The sequence below is a fragment of the Aythya marila genome (genome assembly GCF_965140915.1).
Source record: "Aythya marila genome assembly, chromosome: 1".
In the NCBI taxonomy this organism is placed as follows: Eukaryota; Metazoa; Chordata; class Aves; order Anseriformes; family Anatidae; genus Aythya; species Aythya marila.
In genome coordinates this window covers 144,704,500-144,726,895 of record NC_139042.1, presented here as the reverse complement: position 1 = coordinate 144,726,895, position 22,396 = coordinate 144,704,500, and the positions used below count along the sequence as shown (strand labels likewise).

General features: G+C 40.0%; 2 protein-coding genes across 9 annotated transcripts in view; both read right to left on the bottom strand.

Moving 5' to 3' along the window:
• Nucleotides 1-5,653, bottom strand: part of FGD4 (FYVE, RhoGEF and PH domain containing 4) — a 114,057-nt gene extending 108,404 nt beyond the window's left edge. Inside the window, exons 1-2 of one of the 3 annotated variants that reach the window (XM_082751460.1) lie at nucleotides 5,573-5,653; nucleotides 5,199-5,344 (exon numbers count right to left, since the gene is read on the bottom strand). In XM_082751460.1, the coding sequence (XP_082607586.1) occupies nucleotides 5,199-5,343 (145 nt within the window). In that variant the 5' untranslated portion in view covers nucleotide 5,344; nucleotides 5,573-5,653. Of the gene's footprint in view, nucleotides 1-5,198; nucleotides 5,454-5,572 lie in introns of those variants that run through there. The other 2 variants (XM_082751462.1, XM_082751468.1) reach the window with 2 other exon arrangements.
• BICD1 (BICD cargo adaptor 1) overlaps nucleotides 1-22,396 on the bottom strand; it is a 253,943-nt gene that overhangs the window by 63,237 nt on the left and 168,310 nt on the right. Inside the window, exon 9 of one of the 6 annotated variants that reach the window (XM_082751451.1) lies at nucleotides 15,545-21,409. The exons of 2 other annotated variants lie outside the window; for them this stretch is intronic. In XM_082751451.1, coding sequence (XP_082607577.1) covers nucleotides 21,177-21,409 — 233 coding nt within the window. In that variant the 3' untranslated portion in view covers nucleotides 15,545-21,176. Of the gene's footprint in view, nucleotides 1-15,544; nucleotides 21,410-22,396 lie in introns of those variants that run through there. 3 more of the 6 variants (XM_082751458.1, XM_082751456.1, XM_082751453.1) reach the window with 3 other exon arrangements.

Sequence of the window (22,396 nt, the reverse complement as noted above, 5' to 3'; positions counted from 1 at the left end):
GTTTATACAATTCTGTGTAATCAGAGGCAAATTGTTCTGAAACTCATTAAAAATATATACATCTTTCTTTATGTATCTTGCTTTGCAAAATACTGTAGCAATTTAGTCCCTCTCCTCTTCTGCTTTTACTCATTTCTCTGTATCTTCTGTTATTGCCTGTTGTTTGTTTGTACACTGAGACAACATGTCTGATTTCTAATTCATTCACCAACATTTCAACAAATCCCCAACCTCCCTTCTCCACACTAATTTCTGAAGTAGTTTCTTCTGCAGAAGCTACCTGTATTAAAATGCTACTTCCAAAGCAGCTACTTCAACAAAACATTAAAAAATCCTTTTTCAATTTCCTCTTTTTATTTGCTTGGGTGATTGACAGAACTATAGCTCTGGGATACCCTCTCTGAGCAGAATTCTGTCTCTCCTTGTCAGAAGCATGCAAGTTTGTTGATAATGGCCTGAATATATCAAGACATCCACAGCTACACATTTGATTAAAACGCTTCTACCATCAAGAGCTCAAGGCAAAGTTTAATTCTAGATTTCACATGATGGAAGGGACCATTATGATCATCTAAATGTAATTATACATCGTAGATTGACTTATATTCAAGAGAAATACTATATGCGGTGTCCCACACTTGAAGAGAATGCCATTTTTCACTTCACAGAGGAATGTCGGCTACAAGATTTGTAGTCAGTAATTGGGTTAAAGTATTGAATTGATAATAATGTTCCAAAGAAAATCTACCCATTATTAAGATAAATAGAAGAGGAAGGGGGGGAAAAAAAGTATCTTATTTTAAAATAATTTGCTTCGTATTTTTCCTTCCTTTCCCTCTGACAAATACATCATGTCGGGAAGATAATTTGTCTTCTACAGCAAATACTTAACATTACTTTAAGACATAACAGTGCAAAATACAGCAGTTAAAATGCTTTATCACAGCTCACACTGTACTCAACACATACCAACAAACAGCATCAAATAAAAATACTGCCCAGCTTTAAATGGGATTTTGACTGAAACGCTGGGAGATGAGATAGCTTGTCACCACAAGTTAAGAAGTGGGTGAAAAGTGTGACAACTGGAGTTTTAGGAAGCACAGATATTGACAGACAAAGGACAAAAAACAACCAAAGGGCAAATCATTATTTTCTTGTGTGAACAGCTTACTTTTTCAATATTTATGCTTAACTGGTTGCCCAAAAATAACAGTCCCTAAGCAGGTTCACCTCCAATTCAGAAATCTCCAAACCATATATTTATTTATTTTTATTTATTTATCTGCAAAAGCAGCATGATCCTGTGATTTCTGTAAAACAAACTAATCTGGATCATGTATGCAAGCTATTACCTTCCTAATTCAGCTATCCCTAAAAACACTTCAGGAATGGTGTTTACCAGCACCTTTGTTTTGGGTGGCACACTCCAAAAAAGCCTTTCCAGCAATGAGCTGATTTATATTATTAATAAACCCTTCAAATTCTTCTTTGAAACCCTCTGTGGTTCAAACCATTAGCAAGTCGAGCAGCTGCAAATTAGAAATTGAATTTATTTAGGGGAATCACCATCCTGATCTCCAGGAAGTCAGTATTACAAGACCAACAAAAATTACTGGTTAGAGGAGATGTTGCCTAGCAAAGGCTAAACAGACACACCAAGACAACCCAAAATACAGACAAGCAACTTTCCTGATAGCCTGTAAACTAAAACATGCACTCAAAGGGATACCTTGATCCTAAATATTTGGAGGAGAAGAAAAGGAAAAAAAGACTTAGAAAAATGTACAATTATATTCTGGAAACCAAGTTTAATTTCATGTCACCTTCCACACAACACATTTGCTTCAATAGGACGCACACAGGATTAACTTGGCCCACAGAAACAGGAAGTTGTCTAATAAGAGCAAACAAGGAAATTTAATAGCTAATGTATTTCTGTGCAAGTTCTGCATAAACCAATTCTTTCTACTTTACATTGCCTTATTTTTGAAGGGAGTAGAATTTTTAGAAGCAAATTCCTATATGTTCACTCTCCTTCCTCAATATTGTGAAGTGTCAGCTCTCCGTGAGATATCTCAACTTTAGAAAGATTTCAAAAACCCTGCATTCACCAGGAAAGCATACAAGGCAATCAGCTCTTTTGCAGTGGCCTCTAATGCATCTCAAGATCCCAACCACTGCTTAGATTATCCCTAATGATCATACAGGTTTTCCCTGAACATACTCAATAGCAAGAAGATTTTCTGTCACCACAGACCAGTCAACATCATACAGCAGGTAACACAAAGGAGAGTTATAGTCTGAAGTTAATCACTTTATTTTCAAAAATTAAACTAAAGAAAACCAGCAACAATGAAAATCAACCAGGCAGGCAGTTTTCATAGACTAGAACAGGATGCTACTAGAGTCTTATCTCATACTGCAGGAAGGAAACCCAAAGGACTAAAGAAGTTTTGTTAACATAATCCCATAAAATCATATCAATTTAACAGGCAGGGATGTAACAACATCAGCAGGATTTATTTTTTCTTTGCCTGTCAGTTTTATGCAGATATCTTGCTGCAGTAAGTGCTGTCCTGAATGTAAATTACCTTAGCTCCCCAAGAACCACGCTGTAATGTCTGAGAACACCAATGTACAGTACAATGCCAGCAGGCATATTTAGGCAAAAGGGAATGTGACAAACAGTCCAGAAAGGGTGTGAATTTGCACTTAAGTGAACAAAGCCAAGGAACCAGTGCAAGATTTGAAGTTCACAGGAAGTTAACCTAGTCTGTGCATAGCAAGGATAGAGGTGAATATACCAGTAACAGAAAAAAAAGCTATTTATGTCTATGAAAGCAAGTTACAGTGTCTTTGTGTTCAGAACTGTTTTCACTACACAGATAAATCAAGTTAAATCAGTGGATATACAACTTTCCAGGACAGTGTAATCCAATGCGGTATCAAAGTACTGCCATGCTCACACTTTGCAGAGCTGTTGGCTTGCAAAAGGTGCTGAACAAGCAAGCAATAACTTACACCTACTTCTTGGCAGACAGCTATTTTTGAGTTAAAACACATGCTTGCATTTGAAGATTTGCTCCAGTTAGTATGAATTCTAACTTGGCAGGGAAAAAAAAATCCCAACGGTTATTTGTTCAGAAATTGATTTATTAATCATGCTAATTCTACCGAAAGCTCTCCTCTAAACTGCCTCCAGATATCAGCCTTGACATTTCTCAACCATTTCAAAGTATCTCTGAAGATTACAGTACTCTTTTGTTCAAGTCCTTAAATTAATATCGAATTCTAAACGGAAGTCATTTTCACTCAGTCCTGTAGGTTGTTAAACACACCAATCTTTATCAAACTTCAATGCTAACAGAATTCAATTGCAATTTTGCTTACAACAATGAACCCAAATGATTTGGACAATCGTATGATGAAGAGGAGAGAGAGATTTCCATTAGAAGTTGGACACTTAGATTGAAAGACACAATAAAAGACTGATGCCATAACATACAACTTAAGCAGCCCATTTCATCATTAAAGGCATTTTCAAACACCACCATGAATGGAAATACTTCCAGATCTTATCTCCCAGCACAGAAAATCTGCAATATTCCCTTCTTCACCAGGCCAATGTCAAAGGCTGTGAGGACATTCTTAAGTGTAAGGCAATTGCACTAGGTCTTAAATCTTCTCACTAAATAACACACAATTTGTTAATCTGATAAGACTTCTGATAAGCTTGCCATATACAAAATCCAGATTTTCTTTCAATGTATTTATACACTACAATAACTCGTGATACACCTAGATTCTTCAGTTGCTAATCAGATGCAGACCTGAGACAACTTTAAGAGTCCAGTCCTCAGGCAAAACATAAATAACTACTGTATTTCACAACACCTGGTGGAGACTGACTGGAGATGTGAGGTCTATAGTAACTCCTCCTTCCCTCCAGAAAGGATTTCAACCAGGCCAAAGGTATGCTCTGGCTTTACAAGGCCTCTTAAAATCCAGTTAATGTTTTGTAAGCTGGAAAAGAAAACATAAGCACTGTATTTTATTTTTTTTTTTTTTAATGGGAGAAAGAACACACCCAGCTTTATGTTGCACCTGAGGATTAAAGTTTGTACTTGCAGAATCAAGGCAAGAATCATAAATTATCTTTTATCAGCAGCAGGTGCAGGTTGCATTCTGACCACAAAGAGGCTATGAAACTAGCCTGGAAACAAGTCTATGAAACTATTCTGGAATTACAGGGTGATGGAGTACATTCTGCTGTAGTCACTGCCTACCAGAGGAGCAGGTAAGGAGCTACAGACCCACTAAGACCTTCATTTCCTCATCTTCATTTTGTTACTTTTTTCGTATTAGCAATCATATTAGCAATCATGATGCAAGGAAGTACTATGATCAATGATACAGGAGGATGAAATCCTTTAAGTCTTCCAACTACAAATACAGCTGCTAATTCCTATTTCCAGGTGTAATTATGATACTCTATTCTTATTTGTGCATACTCATGTTCAAATTAAGCATGCCTCTTGCCTGGGAATTCCTAAAAAGACAACCCCCCGACATCCTGTTCCGTATATTTCATACATTGCCGTTCCCAGCGATACAACACGCGTGCGCTGGAGCTTTTAGACTTTGTTTTGTCCGCTTTGGCCTTCCACATCCATAAAGCCGAGCTGCTGCGACATGAGCACAGCACGTCACGCCTGCTGGAGCGCTTGCTGCCATCACATCGCAGGATCACGTGCTGCATATATACGTATGGGGGTGTGCATTAATCTGCTCGTGAGCAAAAACTTTCTGCAATTCTTGAGTGGACTTTCAGACATCTTACTGTTACAGCAAGCCCCAGGTAACACCTGCAACCAGCCTGAGCTTATCGTTGCTTTTAACCGCGCTGCGCAAAGCTGATGTGGCTGCCTTGTGGAGCGTGACAGGTGAAACGCTCCTGGCACAGGTGCGCTGCTGAAAGAAAGGGGCAAGGAGAAAGGAGGAGAGGGAAGGGCAGCCACGGCTGCGGTGGCCAGTACCAAGCACCAGGCAGGTTCACCACCGCAGCAAGCCCGGCCCGGGCAGGGGCTGGGGGTACCAGCGAGCCGCACTGCCGGGCACCCCCAGCCGTGTCCCCGGGGCGAAGGGCTTGGTGGAGGGGCCGATAGGGGTCGTGGGGACCTGATAGGGGCCGTTACCTGCCGGCGGCCCCCGGGCGGCCTCCCCCCACGGGGGGCCGGCGGGGCAGGTGCGCGCTGCTCCGCTGGAGACGACGGCGAAGCCCGGGGTGGATTTCCTGCGGATGGCTGTCCGCCTGAAGTTTATTCCCCCGGCTCCGCTCATCCTCGGGGCGGGGGAGAGACACAGAGAGGCAGAGTGAGGGATAAACCCACGGGTCCTCAGCGCCCCTCCCGCCCGGGGTCCGGCGGGACCGGCATAGCCCCCAGGGCAGCGGCAGCTCCTCCGTCCCCCACCCGCACCGCGGCTGCGGCCGCCTCCTGAGCCGGCCCCTTACCTGCTCCCCGCCTCTCCCTCCCTCCCTACCTGCCCAGCCCAGCCCTGCCCGCGGTACCTGCCCGGCAGCCGCCGGCCCCAGGCTCGGCCCCCCCCCGGCTGCACGGAGAGTCCGCGGCCGCCGCCCTGCCCGGCCGGGGCCGTGTGGGAACTTCCCCGAGCCGCCGGCCGGAGGAGCGAGTTCCCCCCCGGGGAAGTGGGCGCCGCGGGCGCGCAGCCGCTGCCAGCTGGGGCCGGCACAGGGAGCGGCCCCGCCGTCACGGCTGAGGGGGCTAGCCACCTGCACCGTGTCCATTTCAATAGGTGTTCCCTTCCCCGACATTGCAGCGGTTTGTTTCTCCTCGCTGTGCGCTGCCCTCTGTCACTGGTCACCTCTGAAATGCCTTGCCTAGAAGGAGGTCCAGTTCCTGTGGGATTTGTTGGTGTATGTAAAAGAAATTGGCCATAAAGTGTTACCCCTCTGCTAAAGAGAAAATCAGAGAATATCCTGAACTGGAAGGGACCCACAAGTATCACTGAGTCTAACTCCTGGCTCCACACAGGACCACCCAAAAACCAGACCCTGCATCTGAGAGCGCTGTCCACATGCTCCTTGAACTCTGGCAGCTCGGTGCTGTGCCCACTGCCCTGGGCAGCCTGTCCCAGTGCCCGATCACCCTCTGGGTGCAGACCCTTTCCCTAACCCCCAGCCTGACCCTCCCCTGTCCCAGCTCCATGCCGTTCCCTCGGGTCCTGTCACTGTCCCCAGAGAGCAGAGCTCAGCACCTGCCCCTCCGCTCCCCTTGTGAGGGAGCTGCAGGCTGCTATGACACCTCCCCTCAGCCTGCTCTGCTCTGGGATGAACAAACCAAGGGACCTCAGCTGATACTCATACATCTTGCCCTTCAGATCCTTCACAAACTTTGTAGCCCTCTTTTGGACACTAATATTTTTATGCCCTTCTTACATTGTGATGCCCCAGACTATAAACTGTACTCAGGGTGAGCCTTCAGAAGCTCAGTGGGACAATCCCTTCCCTCAACCAGCTAGCAGTGCTGTGCCCGATGCACCCCAGGGTACAGTTGGCCCTCCTGACCACCAATTCACACTGCTGGCTCATGTTCAGCTTGCTGTCCACCAAAACCCCCAGATCCCTTTCTATGGGGCTGATCTCCAGCATCTCGTCCCCCAGTCTGTATGTTCATATAGCCAGGGTTGCCTCTTCCCAAGTACAGAATCTGGCGCATGCCCTTGCTGAATTTCATATTGCTGATAATTGCCCAGCTCTCTAATTTGTCCAAATCTTTCTGCAAGGCCTCACCGCCCTCGATGGAGTCAACAGCCAAAACCAAAAGGTTGATATCTTGCAGCCCCCTCTTTCATGTCCAACAAAAATGAGGTAGTCAGATCACCTCCTGGATTTCGTGTTCTTGCAAACATTGGGGTTTCCTTTTGCAAACATACAAAGAAGCTGTGACTCAGAGGTAAAAGACTGATTTATTTCCTGACTTCAGTCACCTGAGCTGGGCTGGGCACATGGAAATGACTATACCTGTGTTGCGAAGAGCAGAAGGTACTCCTGCTGACTTCATTGCACCAGGAGAGCTACAGATTCTTGTAAACTAGCTATGTATGGTTAATGGATATGTACTAAAAGATCAATCATTAACTTTTTCAGATAAGTATCTTGTTCCAGAAGACTGGCACATGCTTAATTCTTCATCTGGACTCATACTGAGTAATCTTCAGTATTTAAGCATGGAGAGAGAAGAAAAGCAGAGAATTTCTCATTAGTAATTCCCAAAGCACTTCACTGAGCAGGCAAGTATGAGGCTCATTTGACAGGGGAGGAAAATGAGGTATTACAGGGAGAAGTTATTTGCTCAAAGTTGTCCAAGATGCCAGTACAGTAATAGAATACAAAATGGTAATTTATGGGAAAGTGAGACTCTAAATAGAAGACCTTTCTCTGTTTGTGTTATATATGATAACTAAACTGACATCAACTGAAGTTATTACCTGATTGCTCAAAATGCCAATTGTTAGCCAGGCATAATTATCACTAGTTATTAAATTTTGTACTTGCCCCTTCAAACATGGAGTTCTGCTCCTGGAAGGAAAACAGCTAAAGAAACAAGGACAAGTACACACACCCCACAAATCCTACCCAAATGGTATTAACTTTGTTTTGTATGATGTTTTCAGTGAGTGGTAAATTACTGCAATGTGACTTGGGAAAATAAAGAGAATACCCCAGAACAAAAGAGAATACCTCAGAGAATCCTGGTATCTCTGTGCTGTAGCATCAGCAGATTGGCTGCAAAAACTCGTTTTGCTGGGCAAATCCTTCTTCAGAAGGACACTGAGGTATGTAATGCAGTGAGGTGACAGTCTGTGATAGAAGGAAGTCATGCAGTCAGTGGATTTATGGTAATTTTAGGGCATTTGTACACTGTGGAGCAGTACAGGCCTCTCAGAGTAGGTAATTGTCCCTTTACCCATCACTTAGCCACAGCACAGACCTGGGCCAGCTGGTTGAAGCTGGCTTGAACTACTGTCCACCAGCAACACGTATGTTCTGCCTGCTACCACGTGGTAACAACCGGCCTCCCTTCTGGCATGCCCTTCCCTTTTTTAACACACTGCTCTCAATCTCTCATGTTCTCCATCTCTGGGGAGAGACAGACTTCTGGCAATGTCAGGAAGAGGAACAACATCTTTCTAATCATAAAAAGTCAGAAATAGATGTTATCTTGGAAACACCACCTTGAATGATTAAAAGTTTAGTGTTACAATAGGAAACAGGATCTGAGAAAAGAAAATATTGAAAAAGCTTAAACACAGACAAAGCTGCCTATTCTGCTTAAAATATGTGATGTTACTTGACTAAAAGTCCTGCATCGGACCTCCCACCCTAGACAGTGTGTGGGAAGAGCTACATACCCCTTTGCTCTATGGCAAGAGAGGTAACCAGTAAGCCACGGCTAACCCACATTCAAGTGTGGGCAATAGCTAGGCCATCTGGCTCTAAATCTTTCTGTGAGGGTGGTGAGAAATGCAGTGGTGGAGAACTCATTTAATTATACCTATTTGCATGTGGGAGGTACAACAGGAACCATATGGAAACCCACAGAGGTGCAAAAGGTGGCAAGGACAGCTGGCAAAAAAAAATAATAAATAAAAATAAAATAAAATGAAAGAGCAAGTGAAGGGCTTGAAACTATTCACTTTGTGCTGCTGGATGACCAGAGCATTCAGGACCTTGAAAGAAACAGGACCTTGAAGTCAACCTTTCTTTAGTTTGTAAAATGCTTCACTTTCTCTCTGTGTAAACCATTGGGCCCTCAGTAAACGTCTTTGTAGCAACCTTTTCTTCTCCAAATGGAAACAACCTTCAGAAGACTGGATTTTGACTGCTTGAGACTGCTTGTTTCTATTTTTGCATCTGGTTAAGTTTCTTTATTTCTGCTAGAGCTTATCTTTATTTTCATCTGAGTTGCAGTTTAAATCTGTTCCTGAATTCAGTCTATGTTCCTGGCTTCAGGTTATGGCCTCTAGCTTTAGTTTCCCTGGGTACTTCCTTGTGCTGTACCTCTCAGTAACTCTGTGGAGTAACATATTTCTGGAGCACTAATCTACACCCCAAAGAAAGAATGCACATTAACTCGGCACCTAACAAAAAGGAAAGTATAGTGTTTCAAAGAATTACACAACATTACCTTAGTTAGAGTAGCTTATTTAGAGCTGATGTGGACACTATGTTCATTGACATCTGACAGAAAAATGCCATTCTCTGTTAAGTACTAAACAAAAATTAAAATGGGCTTTATGATATAAAAGACCCATACTTCTATACAAAGCTAAGCAAGCCAAATCTTGACTAAGTCAGGATATAGATCATCATATATCTTCTGTGAACTAAATATTGTATAACCCACAAACCAGTTCTGCCAGTAGGGAAGTACAATGAAAACAAGAACCGATATACCAAAAGATACGGTAGGATACTAATTAGAGAAGAATCTCACGCATCTCAGGCCTTCATGCACATTCCAGATGAAAAGTTTCTTCTGATGGCAGCAGCAGCACAATGCACAAAGCAGCTGCAGTGTGTGCAACAGAGATGCACAGAACAAGCAAGTAAATGCGAGGGAGTTACTTAAACTCAGTTAAGTCAGCAGGCAAACACAGGATCCAGCATTCAAGGACATAATGTGAATTTTAGCCTGAGGCTGTAGACTCTGGCTTCTTAGTCTGGAGAATGGTTTACAAAGATTAGAGGGACTCAAGCCTCGTGCTTGCTCCCTGTGCAGCACCCAGTGTGCAAGTCGGAACAGGGAGACAATTTACAGTTTTATACTGGCTTACACTGACAGATAGACCAAGCTGTTTTGTTATTTACTCCCCACCACAAAGTGTGGTACACGTGGTCTCTTAAGTGTGGTTTTACATCTACGTGAGAAGGAGCTGTAGAGTCAGTAGTATGAATTGTGAGCTAAACATCAGAAGTAACCCATGACAAGCACTCTAGTGAGTTTTAGGCAAATCCTAGGTATTTGCTGCTGGAACAAAAAAAAAAGGATGGGTAGGTACTCACCAGAAGAAAAGCCACAACAACTCCTTTTAGCCCAGTCAATAACATTCTTCATACAGCTCTCCTGTTTTGTCTATTTGACTGTATAAGACAGAACACAGATGTTGTCATCTGGGGCCCTAGCAAAAGTAGTTGGGGACCAACCAGCAACAGGTTTTGTAGGCTTCCAACCATTCTAAGAACCATATTAAGCCCCTACAGCCAAGGTTTCCTTCTCTACTGCAGAGTAGACCACCAGATGAATGCTCATATATGTCTGCTCATGTATGTAGCTCTGCAAGAGTACCACTGGGATAATGAAAGGAAGAAACCTTCCTGCCTCCATGTTAATTTTGTCTTACATTTTTTTTTTTTTCCTGCTGTGCAGAAGCATGTTCTCTTTTGCAAGCAAATTCCTGTAATTTGTAGAAATCATGTTGAGATAAAGCTATCACATATATCCCTTAGTTTTACTGAAGGGTTACTGCTTAGAGGAGTAATTGCTATTTAATCAGTTTTGTTAGGTAAGTCTTGCTGAATGGCATTGCTCTAACAAACTGATTGCTTTTAGAAGTCTCAGAATATTCTTCATTATCAGCACCACAGGTTAACAAAATATGTTTCCCAATATCCAGTGAATGCCAGACATTTAGATATCATTAGCAAAAGTACTTCAGCTTTGATTTAAATTAACTACAGCTGAAAGCGAGCTTCAGTAAGGTCATGTTGGTAAAAGGGAGAGAGAAAACAAGATATGCTTGAGAAAATGTTATACTCTCCTTCTGTTTCTTATTTCTTTCTGCAGGAAGACCTGACAGCCACTATGAAAAAGAGTTTAAAAAACCCACCATAGGCTAAGTTCCCCATCTGAGACATTTGAATGAGGTCTGATTTCCAGGGCCAGCTCTTCAAGGTGTTCCCCACACCCCATATCAGTACTCTCTCTAGCTTTTGCCAGAGTGAGTTATATTCACTGCTGGGAAAAAGAAAAAAAAAAAAAAAAAAAAAAAAAAAGTTAGTATATTAGAAAAAAAACTGATCCTGACAGGGCCCACAAGTTGCTTGAGGTCTGACAGGAAACTGTGTGCCAGCTTTTACAGCTTTTACCAGAGGCTGCCAGGGAGCTGTCTGGGGACTGTGCTAATTGCGCTGATGGTGGCAGCAGCCAGCTCCTCGCTGCCATCTCTTCTGAGCCCCGCAGCTTCTCCCTCTTCTTGGAGGGGTCCATACCTAGTTAGGTGATGGGAAAGTCGGTAGTGACTCCTGGGACCATGAACCATGAAACAAAATGTGCTTTGCCATTGCTTTGCGTTTATTCACAGTGCCTCCTAACCTCAGCTCTTTGTTGGTGCTATGATGTATGGGGTAGTAGTTGCTTAAAGAGCCATATATGCTGTTACAGTGCTGCATACATTAAATATTAGCTGTTCCGTCTACAAATGCTTACCTAAACAGTAAGCAAATGTTTTGGTCCTCTCCTTAACAAGTCAAGCCCTAGAGAGCAACGGGCTGATCAAACATTTGAAAAGAAAGGCAAATTATTAGTTCCAGCTCTGGAAGAAAATATAATGATCTCAATATTGCAGTACTCCCATAACTTTGTTTCTTATTGTAAAAACCAAGCTGTCAGGTACTTCAGATTTCTCCTAACGAGGAGGCATATGGTACAGGCACAGGAGTCTCAGCATGCCTCTTAATAATTTATAGTGACTTTAAACAGAGAGACTTCAAAGCTGTTGCTGCATTTGCAGACTCTTCTAAGTTAGCTGCCTTCATCCAGCTTTGTTTTCATTCATTGTATTCCACAGACTCCTTGGATCTTTCTGGTTTGAAAAGTGATTATTTGGAACAAAAGCTCTGAAAAGGATATAAATGTTGGTCCCATTCCACTTAAACTCTTTCTTGTATCCCAAATCTCAAAAGTAGCATTCCATTCATATTTATATATATTTTTAATGCATTTTTGGATAACTATATGGCACAAACAGATCTTACCTCCAGAGATCTAACATTGCCTAATTTTGGAACTCGGTACTTCAAGCAAATTTTGCTGTATACATCTCAGGCTTTATGCACTGCAAATTTGTTTACCTTTACCATACAGAATTGAAACATGCTTTTATATTCAAGCATAAACAGCACTATGCATAACTGCATAGATAAAGGTTGCTCATCTTATAGATGAGAGGAGCATGGACTGAGACTTCAGAAGCTCTAGAATCTTAAGTCGGACTCTGTCACATTACTACACTTATGATTTTGAATACAGTTGTTAAAGGAATGCAGTCAATTTAAAGGAAATCCGAGTTCTCTACCAGAAAAAGAACATCTACATGTTACTGCGCTGACACTGTTGGGGGGAAAAATGTTTTCATCTTTGGCAGTGTTTTCATCTTGAGCCTAGTGAGTCAAACTGCCTTTTTAGTCTACAGGTCTGGCACACACGGAGAAGGGGGACATAGGCCTAAATAAACTAAAACAAGAAAGTGAATATTAAACCTCTGCTATTTATAGTGAGGGTCTATTATTAGCAAGCACTGCAGGGACAGAGATCCAGCTCTGAATGAACTCAAATACTAGAGAAATGCTGGTTCTATAGCATGGGCTAGCACACAGATTAAATAACTCACCTTGCTACCACATCTAAAACACTTGGTGTTCATGTGTATGCAGGAGAGATACATGTGGAGAGATGGAAAGTTAAGTGTATGGAAACTTTTATTTTATTGCATGTTGATGATGTTTTCCATCCTCCGAGTCTCAATTTGTCTATCTGTAGGTGAGAGATAAGAGTACCCATTTTGCAAAGATGTTTTGGTAATTAATTAATATGCATAGAGTGCTCTGAAGATAAAAAGAACTAATTTGCATTTGGCTTAGATAACAGGAACCTTTGAAAGCAGTGGTGGCTTCACAGAGGCATTTTCTTTTTCAGCAACTTAGGACTTTGAGATTGCTGGTATTTGTATGCAGTGCATTATATAATAATTTTAAATTTTGCATGGTTCAATTTGAGTCACAAGCTGGTTACAAGAGCACAAGACACTCCATGTTGTGCCCACATTCCTCTAATCTGCTCCAAACACGTAAATACCCAATATCCAGATGGAGCCCTTTCAACTCCAGTGGAGCACTGCCCCGACCTGGGGATCTCTTTAGATCACATTTCAATGGAACAAGCTGAATGCCAGGTCCATTCACTCGACCAAATCAGGTTTCCCATCCGACTTTGAATTACCCTAGTCAAAACCCATCTGACTTTCAGAGTATGTTTCCCATTCTAAGGTCTGCTGGCAGCACCTGTAAGGCCATGAAGGAGAGCTGTCTCTTCACCTCAGAGCACTAACAAACTGCACTGCTGTAGGAAGACGCCTTACTTGGATGGATGGATCAGCATTGAATCATTTGTGCGTACAGAGGTTGTGTGTCTCTAACAGAGGTTTCCTATTTCTATAGCAAAGCATTTTATTTTTGTATAGGTGGATAGAAGATGGGTACTGTAAACACAGTAGCTCTTTTTCTCCAGTTGCCATATGCCTTTACCACTTCTGTAAGGTGAAACAAAATATAGGGCCTGCACTCTCTGCATTCAAAATTTGATCTTCAAAGGGAGCTCTGTACTCACGTGGCTCTCCATCTTATATTCCTAATCTCATTAAATAGTCTCAATTTTAATACTTTAACCAATATGACATTGAACACAACTTAAAAATAAGACAGCTCTCTCTTAAGTAAGGAATCCTACGAAATCATTTAAATGGCCACAACTCTCTCTTTATTCTTTTCCAAAATTTCCTTATAAGTCACTTGTGGGAGATGAAGCTTCCACCCTTACATGGAGCTTTAGCACAAATACTATTCTCTCAATCATGTATGATTATACCAATAATTTTAAAATTATTTTTATTTTTCTCTGAACCTGGTTAGCAAACCTTATTTCTGAAGCTAGATACCTCCAATATAATATAAAAGAATCTATAAACAATAATGAGTGAAATGTATGTTTTCTAATTTACTGCTTCAGAAAAGAAGGAATCATTATTGCATAGGTCAATATTTTTTTACCGGATTATTAAGCTTCTGCTGAGTTGTCAGCTGTAGTATTGAGCCATATTTTTGTGCAAAGTTAGGACTTTCTTCTTACCATCAGGCAATCGCTCAGATGTTCCACTGAGAGGAAAGCACTTGTGACTGCCTTTAGCATACACAAATAGATGAGATCTGGTTTTATTCCAAACATTTTTTCCCAAGATAAATATAATTATAATTATCTATTTTAGCTCCATTTCCCCCTGTATTTCATTCTATATATAGAACTTTCTCTTCTACGGTATTCACAGACTACTAGAAGACATGGATGTCAGGCCCTTCAACCTGTCTCTCTTCAATATTAGTATTTTTGTTCTTATTAGTGGTTTCCTGAAATCTGGGTTTCAACATTGCTCAAAAAAAATAATAATAAAAAAAAAAATCTTTAATACTCTCTAATATTGAAGGGGAGGAACACCTGGCAGAAGAAAACTGTATCCTGAGCAATCACACTTTTGCTAAGATGATCACACGACGCCTTTGCCAAAGGCACTTCCTGCAAAGACCACAGCCAAGGTGGTGGGCTGAGAGACCTCCCCGTGCTTGAGGAGAAAAAGGAAGCAAAGAGAGAAGTGGGAAGGATTTAGGCAAGTAGCAGCTCTCACGCTGTCACTGTGCACAAATCCTGTTACTATCCAAAGCACCTCACCAGCCAGACGAAAACAAAGCCCACTAGTAGTTCCGATTGAGTCCAACATCACAGAGGCCAAGCAGGCTTGGAGGCACAATCCTTACTCCGGGCCTTTTCCTGGCCTGTTCCTAAAAGCTGCATACCGCTGCCTCTTGGGGACCTAGGGAGCTGCAGCGGCCACCTGCCTGCCACGGCCACGCACCTGGAGCACTGCAGGACTGGCTGCCAAGGGAGGGCTTTTGACCCCCTTGCTGTCAGAGTGAGGCACTTCCACAAGGGAAAAAGGTTTTTCTGACTTTACAATCAGCCATGATATGCTGTACTGAATGTGGCGCGCCCAGCCCAGTTTTATGCTGACTTCAGCCCTTACTTTGCTTACATATCTCCTGAGGGTGGAGATTTACATCTTACAAGGCATTCTTGTACTGAGACCTTATTCAGATGTTGGAGCATTTCAGAGTGCTCAAATCTACTGGTAACTTTATCTGGGGAATCAGTCTTTACTGTAATATCTGCTTCAGTCTCAGAAAATAGAGGAAACACATTTTCTTTAATTCTGATTCCCCTTTCCTTTAATGTTGATTTCCCATTTCAATTTCCTTTCCTTTCATTCCAATACCTTTTAAACTTGCAATTACAGATCTTTAAGAGATAAATAAATGTAAAAGCACAAGCCATGAACACACTGCAAACTGACAGAAATACAAGCAGACCAGACAGCATGGAATTAAATGAACAAAAATGGCCAGTTTATTCACTGGAACAGTTATGCATTACACTGTAATTTCAATTTGAACATAAAGATGTAAGAATCGGTATATTGGCTTTTTAAATTATTTTCTTCGGCACTAGAGTGTTTTTCCCAACCATTTGACTGCATGATCATATTACACATGTTACAAGCACAGACTTTATGAATCCCTCACAAGGCATTAATCTGGGATTGTCTACAAGGACAGGAAAGAGTTAACATGGGAATTACTTCAATTTTAAAAACAAATGATGCATTTTTGGAAACAAGAATTATTTAACTTTTTTTTTTTGCCATTTTCTTCTTTTTTTCTTTTTTTTTTTTGCTCTTTTTTTTTTTTTTTTTGCTCTGCTTTTAGCATAAAGAAGCAACAAGAAGAGTTTCCATTATTCAGTCTTTAGCAAATGAACATATATACTTTCATATTCTTCACCATCTAGAAACACTTCATCATTTAACCCAAGAAGGCAGGACAACATAATGTCAATTCAAATAGGATTAGCTGAGTTATCACAGCAGAAAACATACTGTATACAAATTTGTGTTTGTCACAATCTCCACCAATGTTAAAACTCTTTTGAAAGGAACACAGCAATCTGTATGGTCAATTAGATACAGAACATCATGCAAATGGAAACATTCAATAGATTACAAAAGTCACAAAACATCAGTTTTCATTTTTTAAAGTTGTTTACAAAGGATCAAGTTAAGTAACCCTTTAACAGTCAGACCACAGGGCTGAAAAACAATAGGGCAATAACTAATAAAATGGACTTAATTTATCCACTGGTATAGCACACAGAGCCATACCTGTGGATGGGGAGGAAAAAAAAAAAAAAAAAAAAAAAGCTAGATTACTCTTATTTCTTATTCACAGCTGATGGAATAACAACTAAGCTAGCAAGCTAGTCTACTCAAAAATTTTATCAATTATTTGTTTTCGATGATTTCCAAAATACTCTTGAAATCAAGTAACTGTATAATTTGGTTTACAAATGCTGAGAAAAAAACACTCTTCTCCACTGTTTCTTTTATAGCAAATAATGATAATCAAAACAAATATGGTGCTTCATGGAAAGACACTTCTGAAACAAAGCCCTGTCACCCCAGAGTCTGCTTGCACATTGACTCCAGTCATGGAATATAGGATTTTTGCTTTACCCTTTGTCAGTTTGTCACTCAATTGCCATTATACTTCATGAAAGGGATTTTCAAGAACTCCACAGGAAACAGATTAAAATCCAATAAGGATTTAAGCCATGCACCTCAGAATGAAAGATACAGAGTCAGTGATAGTCCTCTTGCCTTTCTAACATGAGAAATATGCAGATCACACAAGAATTAAGAATTTTCTAGCTTAATTATGGATATGGAAAAGCTACATGATGTTAAGAATCTCATGCACGCATTTTATGTTGCATATTTAGATGCAGTTATGCCTGAAGGCAAAAGGCAATTGCTTTTTTTTCGTTTCTTTCCACAGGATGCTTAACTATACTAAAAAACAAAACAAAACAAACAAGCAAACAAAACCTTAATGGTTAAAAATAGTCTGAATACTATATATCCCTTTCAGACTCACTGCACACACAGCAAGCAAGGGAAAACTGAAGAAAAGTGATGACCAGCATTTTTAAAGAGGTAACTATAGCAATTACCATTACTTCCAAGGTAAAACATCAGTGTCTGCCATTTTCAAACACAGATTTCCTAAGTAGAGAGAAATTTTACAATAACCTATGTGGATGCACATCTTCCATCAGAGAAAGGAAACAGCCCTCAGAAGGGTTGATGCAATCTATACCTGATGGTGATGATGAATCCAGCTATAGCGGAACTGGCAGCGCAACTCTTGACACTGGCATGGCACGCTGAGCAATAAGGTTGGTATCAAAGTAAGGGCCCAGGCTCCTGGGCGTTGTTCCCAGCCTGCTGAGGACTGGTCCATATTTTATAAACAGCTGTACTTCGATATTTACAACCTAACTAGCACGAGCAGCCTTTGTAGGTGAGGTCACGTTGCATAAGTGAGGTTATATTTTGTAACGTAATCTTTCTGTTAACGCTTTAATATGGTAAATGGCTTAATCAAGTTATCAATCTTTCAAAATCAAAAGTAAACTGAAGGTCATCTTGGCATTAAGAGTTGCAGCATTACATTAGTTATAGTTCACTCTATGAGCCCTACTGTACAGCTATGGTTACATTAATTTACCGTGAAAAATGTGGATGGAGCAAGCACAGAGGTGCCAACCTGTCAGTCAGAAAGAATATCACTATCGCCTCCACATAGAAGGCAGAAACTTCCATATGATTAGCATGAGAAATGATAATATTTCCTCTTTCTGTAAAAGCTTCTATTAACCTTCTGATAGAAAATATATTTTCCATACTATTATATCTTACATCTTTCATTCCCCTTATATTTAAATCTTTTTTTCTTTTTTTGTTTTTTTTTTTGTTTTTAATTTTCCACACATTTCCTATAACTGGATTTCCAGACTTTTATCATTTCACTGAACAAACAATATTTTTTTCCACTGCATTGGAAAATAAAACTCAAAACAGAATGCTGCAGAAATGAAAAGGCTATTCTAAATCCAAGGAAATTTCAAGGCCATCACAGAGAACAAAAACTACATTTCAGTAGTATGCATGTGTCCTGCTTAGGACACATTTCAGCAGTTCCGAGTATACTCAACCATTAGGCAATATATATACCCTTTTCTTCTTAATCTTTAAAAACCAGGATAGATAACACCACATCATAAATTAATTTTAAACGGACAGAGTATAATATTTTGCAACTCAAAACAAACATACAAAAAAAACCCACTTTTGTGTCTGGTTTTGTCTATGTAAATATTTCCTACAAAATATCTCACAAAGTTGCATGCTACCAATCACTATATAATAAAGAAGAGTTTATCATCTCAAGTTCAAGATATGTATTTTATTTTGTAGTGGTTAACTGACAAAAGTTGTCCCAGGGACCTACACAGTTTTGTAACTTACAATGCAATAACTACAGCCTTTTGTACATTTAAGTTGGTTTGTTTCTAGTTCTCTTAAATTTCCAACATTTACTTGTTTTATTACATATTAAAAAATGCAAATTGAAAACTTAGAAATGAAGAATTTAAAGCTTAAGAGAATAAAAAATTTAATAAACCCACTTATTTCTATAAAACAGGACCACAATTTCTATACCATTAAATGCTGTTTTGTAACTCTTGATCCACATGGACATACCAGTACAATGTTTCAGTTTCCCAAAGTTGCTCTGCAAATTACAATTGGAAACAAATACGTTACTAAACAAATGTTCCACTATATCATTTTTTCATAAATTCATATCTATATAGAAAGGAAATGTATTTCACTGAATTTCTGTTTAACTAAAATTCAGGGCAAATGTTTGCTTTGGATATGAAAATAGGAAAAACTATTCCAAGTACAGCCCGCAGTAACTCTGTTCAATGTGCAATGCAAATTCTTTTTTTTTTGTTTAACAATATACAGAGCTTTCTTTGTTGGACGTAGCCATTGCCATGTTTTACAAGGTAACTATACCTGTCTGGCAATGTCAGGAATTGTGAGGTGCTCTTGAAAGGCAACATTTGCCTCAGACACTTTTTTATTATTTTTTTTAATTTTAATAAAAATCAAAATAGCAGCTAATCTCCATGTCAAACTATGATAGCGCTGAACAAGTTTTACTTGACTTTTGTATGACAAGACAACACATCAGTTAAGTACGATACTAAATAGTTATGTAAATGTATACAAGAAGAACCATGTGAACTGCATGGAAACCTAAGCAGAAACACTGGTGAGTATTGTCTGTTTGATCTGGTTAGAATTTGATATCAGTCTGTTCCTATTTTCCCCACCTTTGACTCTGAATGTTTTGTTACAATAGCTCAGCTGCTTTGCCAAGGCTGTACAACATACACAGTTGATTACATAGAATATTTCTATTTACAGCACCTTCATTACTGGTACCATGGAAATAATGATTGTTAGGCACACTGATTGGTCACTGATTCTTTCCTCTGCTGATGTTTTGTGTATCATAACATTTGGTAAGCACTGTTGCTAACAGAAGACTGAGTTCATTTTCTCAGATTCAGGCAGAATATAAAAGAATTATTCCAACCATATCTGCAGCATTTTTTTTCCAGCTGCTCTGTACCTAAGGCTGTACTGTGCTTCTCTCTTGTAGATCACACTCATGCTGCAGGGAAGGAATAAAGATGTGGAAATATCTAAGCCTTTCTTCCGTAAATAAATTAAGGCCACCTGACCGAGCAAGGAGTATGCTATACCAACAAATAGGCAGCACTGAGGACTTCTCCTAGCTTATGGCCAAACAGGAAGACCACGTGTGCTGAACACCTTACATAGCCACTTGCCTTGCTGTCAGGTATTGTGCAAAATAAATTCTGCTATCCTTGGTTTTGTTCTGAAACTCATTATTTAAAAACAAACAAATAAAAAATGATTTACTCAGCTTTTACAGGAAAGAATCTTTAACTAGGAGCACTGTGCACTGTTGCGATAGAGTCTGCGTAGCGTAGATCACCTGAGTATTTGTCATAAACTGACATTAGCTAAGGTTCTGTATCTGTTGATTTTTGGCAAGGAAAAAATGCACTACAGTAAAGTCCTGCTAACTTTGATCCACCATTAACCCTACCTGCAGCAGTTATTTCACCACAAAATACTTCACTTGAAGTGCCTACAACTTGGCCTTTCATACTAGCCTTTCACAGTAAGGCCTCAAGCTAGTATCCTGAATATGGGAGCAAGAGGAAAGAATGTTTTTAATTAGCACACAACAGTTTACTTGTTTTAGATTTTTTTTCTCAGATACCAAATAGAAAGCAGCCCAAAAAAACAGCACCAATTCATCTACTTGTCTGAAATGCAAAAATATAATCACAATGCAAGGAAACAACTGAAAACAAATCAATACATCCTTTCATCTCCTTCTTAGGCTTAATAATTATCTTTCAGTGAAGAGCTAAAACAAAATCAGAAGCTAGTGAAATAGGAATCAAAAAAAAACAAGTGCATAAACAATATCAGTGCAGCAGCAAAATATACAGTCATTGTTAACATTTCAATTCCACCCATTGCCAGCATTTTTGTGCAATAAGAATTGGCCATATGCTGGCCAATGCAACAAGCCTCTTTTTAATATTAACACAGTCATTCTTTGCTTAAGCTATTTCTGCTTGTTTTTTTTAAAAAAAAAATGAATTAAATACAATTCTCACAAAAAAGACTGTATTTTATAAACACAGAATTATGGTGCAAATAAAGTAAGAAATAAATATCACACCCTTAATGACAAAAGGAAGTTTGAACTGGTTCCTATGGCTGAACTTAGAGGTTGTGAGGGTAGGATTTTAGTAACATACTTTTTTTTTTTTTTTTTTTTTTTTAATATTGGCTTAAGTCTCTCATTGTATCAGAGGTAAAGCCAAGCAGCTGGGAGGAATAACTTTGTTGAGATATTAAATTTCACTATACTTTAGTTGTGATAGCAAAGTTTGAATACAATCAGAGGAACCATAAAAAGTCTTCTTGATAGGTTGGGCTCTGTGCTTTGTGTTCTTCTTCTCAACCTTCCCTCACTTGCCAGAGCTGTGGATATGAATCCATGCTTGTCGATGCCGCAACAAGGCAGGATTGTCTACCTGCTTGTTGGGAACAACCCAAACCTTTGTTGCATGAACTCCACTCTGTTTGGATTTTCTCTTACGTTGCATATGAAGATTAGGGATAAGGAGGAGGCTTAGAGAGACAGTTGAGAGGGGCACACTGAGAGCTGGAATGTGGCTGCTCTTCTGGAAGAGCACTAGGACTGAAAATTAAAAAGAAAAGAGAAGAAGTGCTTAAAATACATAGCAAACATTTTACAAGCATGTCAATTGTACAATGCTTGAAACAAATTCTAAAAGGCAATGAAACTGCATCTTTAAATCTGTATCCTCAAATATACAGTATAAAAAAATCCTCAGCGCACACACACTTGTTGGCACCTGGATTTACACATGAAATACCATTGATAGCCTGCCTGACAGTTTCTGTATGCAATTGTTGTTTGCATGCTCTGATGAAAAATACTCTTTGGAAAAATAAATGCATTTGTGAAATGGGAGAACAAATTTGAAGGGTGATATACAGGTGCCATCTTTATGTGAATGTTAAGAATTGTATATATACAACTGATTAATTGCTCTAAATGAAGGAAAGTGCTAAATTGGAAATCAGGTTTCAACACTTCGTGAAAACATGTCCTCTTACTAAATGCAACCTATTATCTAGTACATTCAAAGAAATACAGGGTAACTTTCCTCATCAGGCGACAAACATTATGTATTTTGTAATCACCACTTCCAAAGAGTTTTTGTTTTACATTTTTGAATCCTCTTCAATTCTTTTTGTTGTTGTTGTTATTTCACTATTTTTCATGAACAACTGTTCCGATGACAGCATTCACCTGTCAAGCCTCTACACATGCATTTAGAGCGTAGCCTGTAATGTATTGCAGAGGGATCTGAACTAGCTTTCAACAAACGTGGTGTGGTTGGAGTAGCAGTCTAGCAGTGGCAGCCCGAAGATAAGGGGCAGCTAACAGGAACACACCCTGCTTCTTGGTGCAGAGTTCCAGGATGCTCCTGCTAGAAAGCTTCAGATATGCAGGCTGTCTCACTTAAGTCAGCCATCTACACTACACAGCAGCAGGCAATGAGGACACAGCTCAACTGAGTCCCATATCATTCTGCAGCCTTAGCCTGTGAGGATGAACTTCAGCTCATCTAGCTGATGTCAAGCTAAGTGTCAGCCA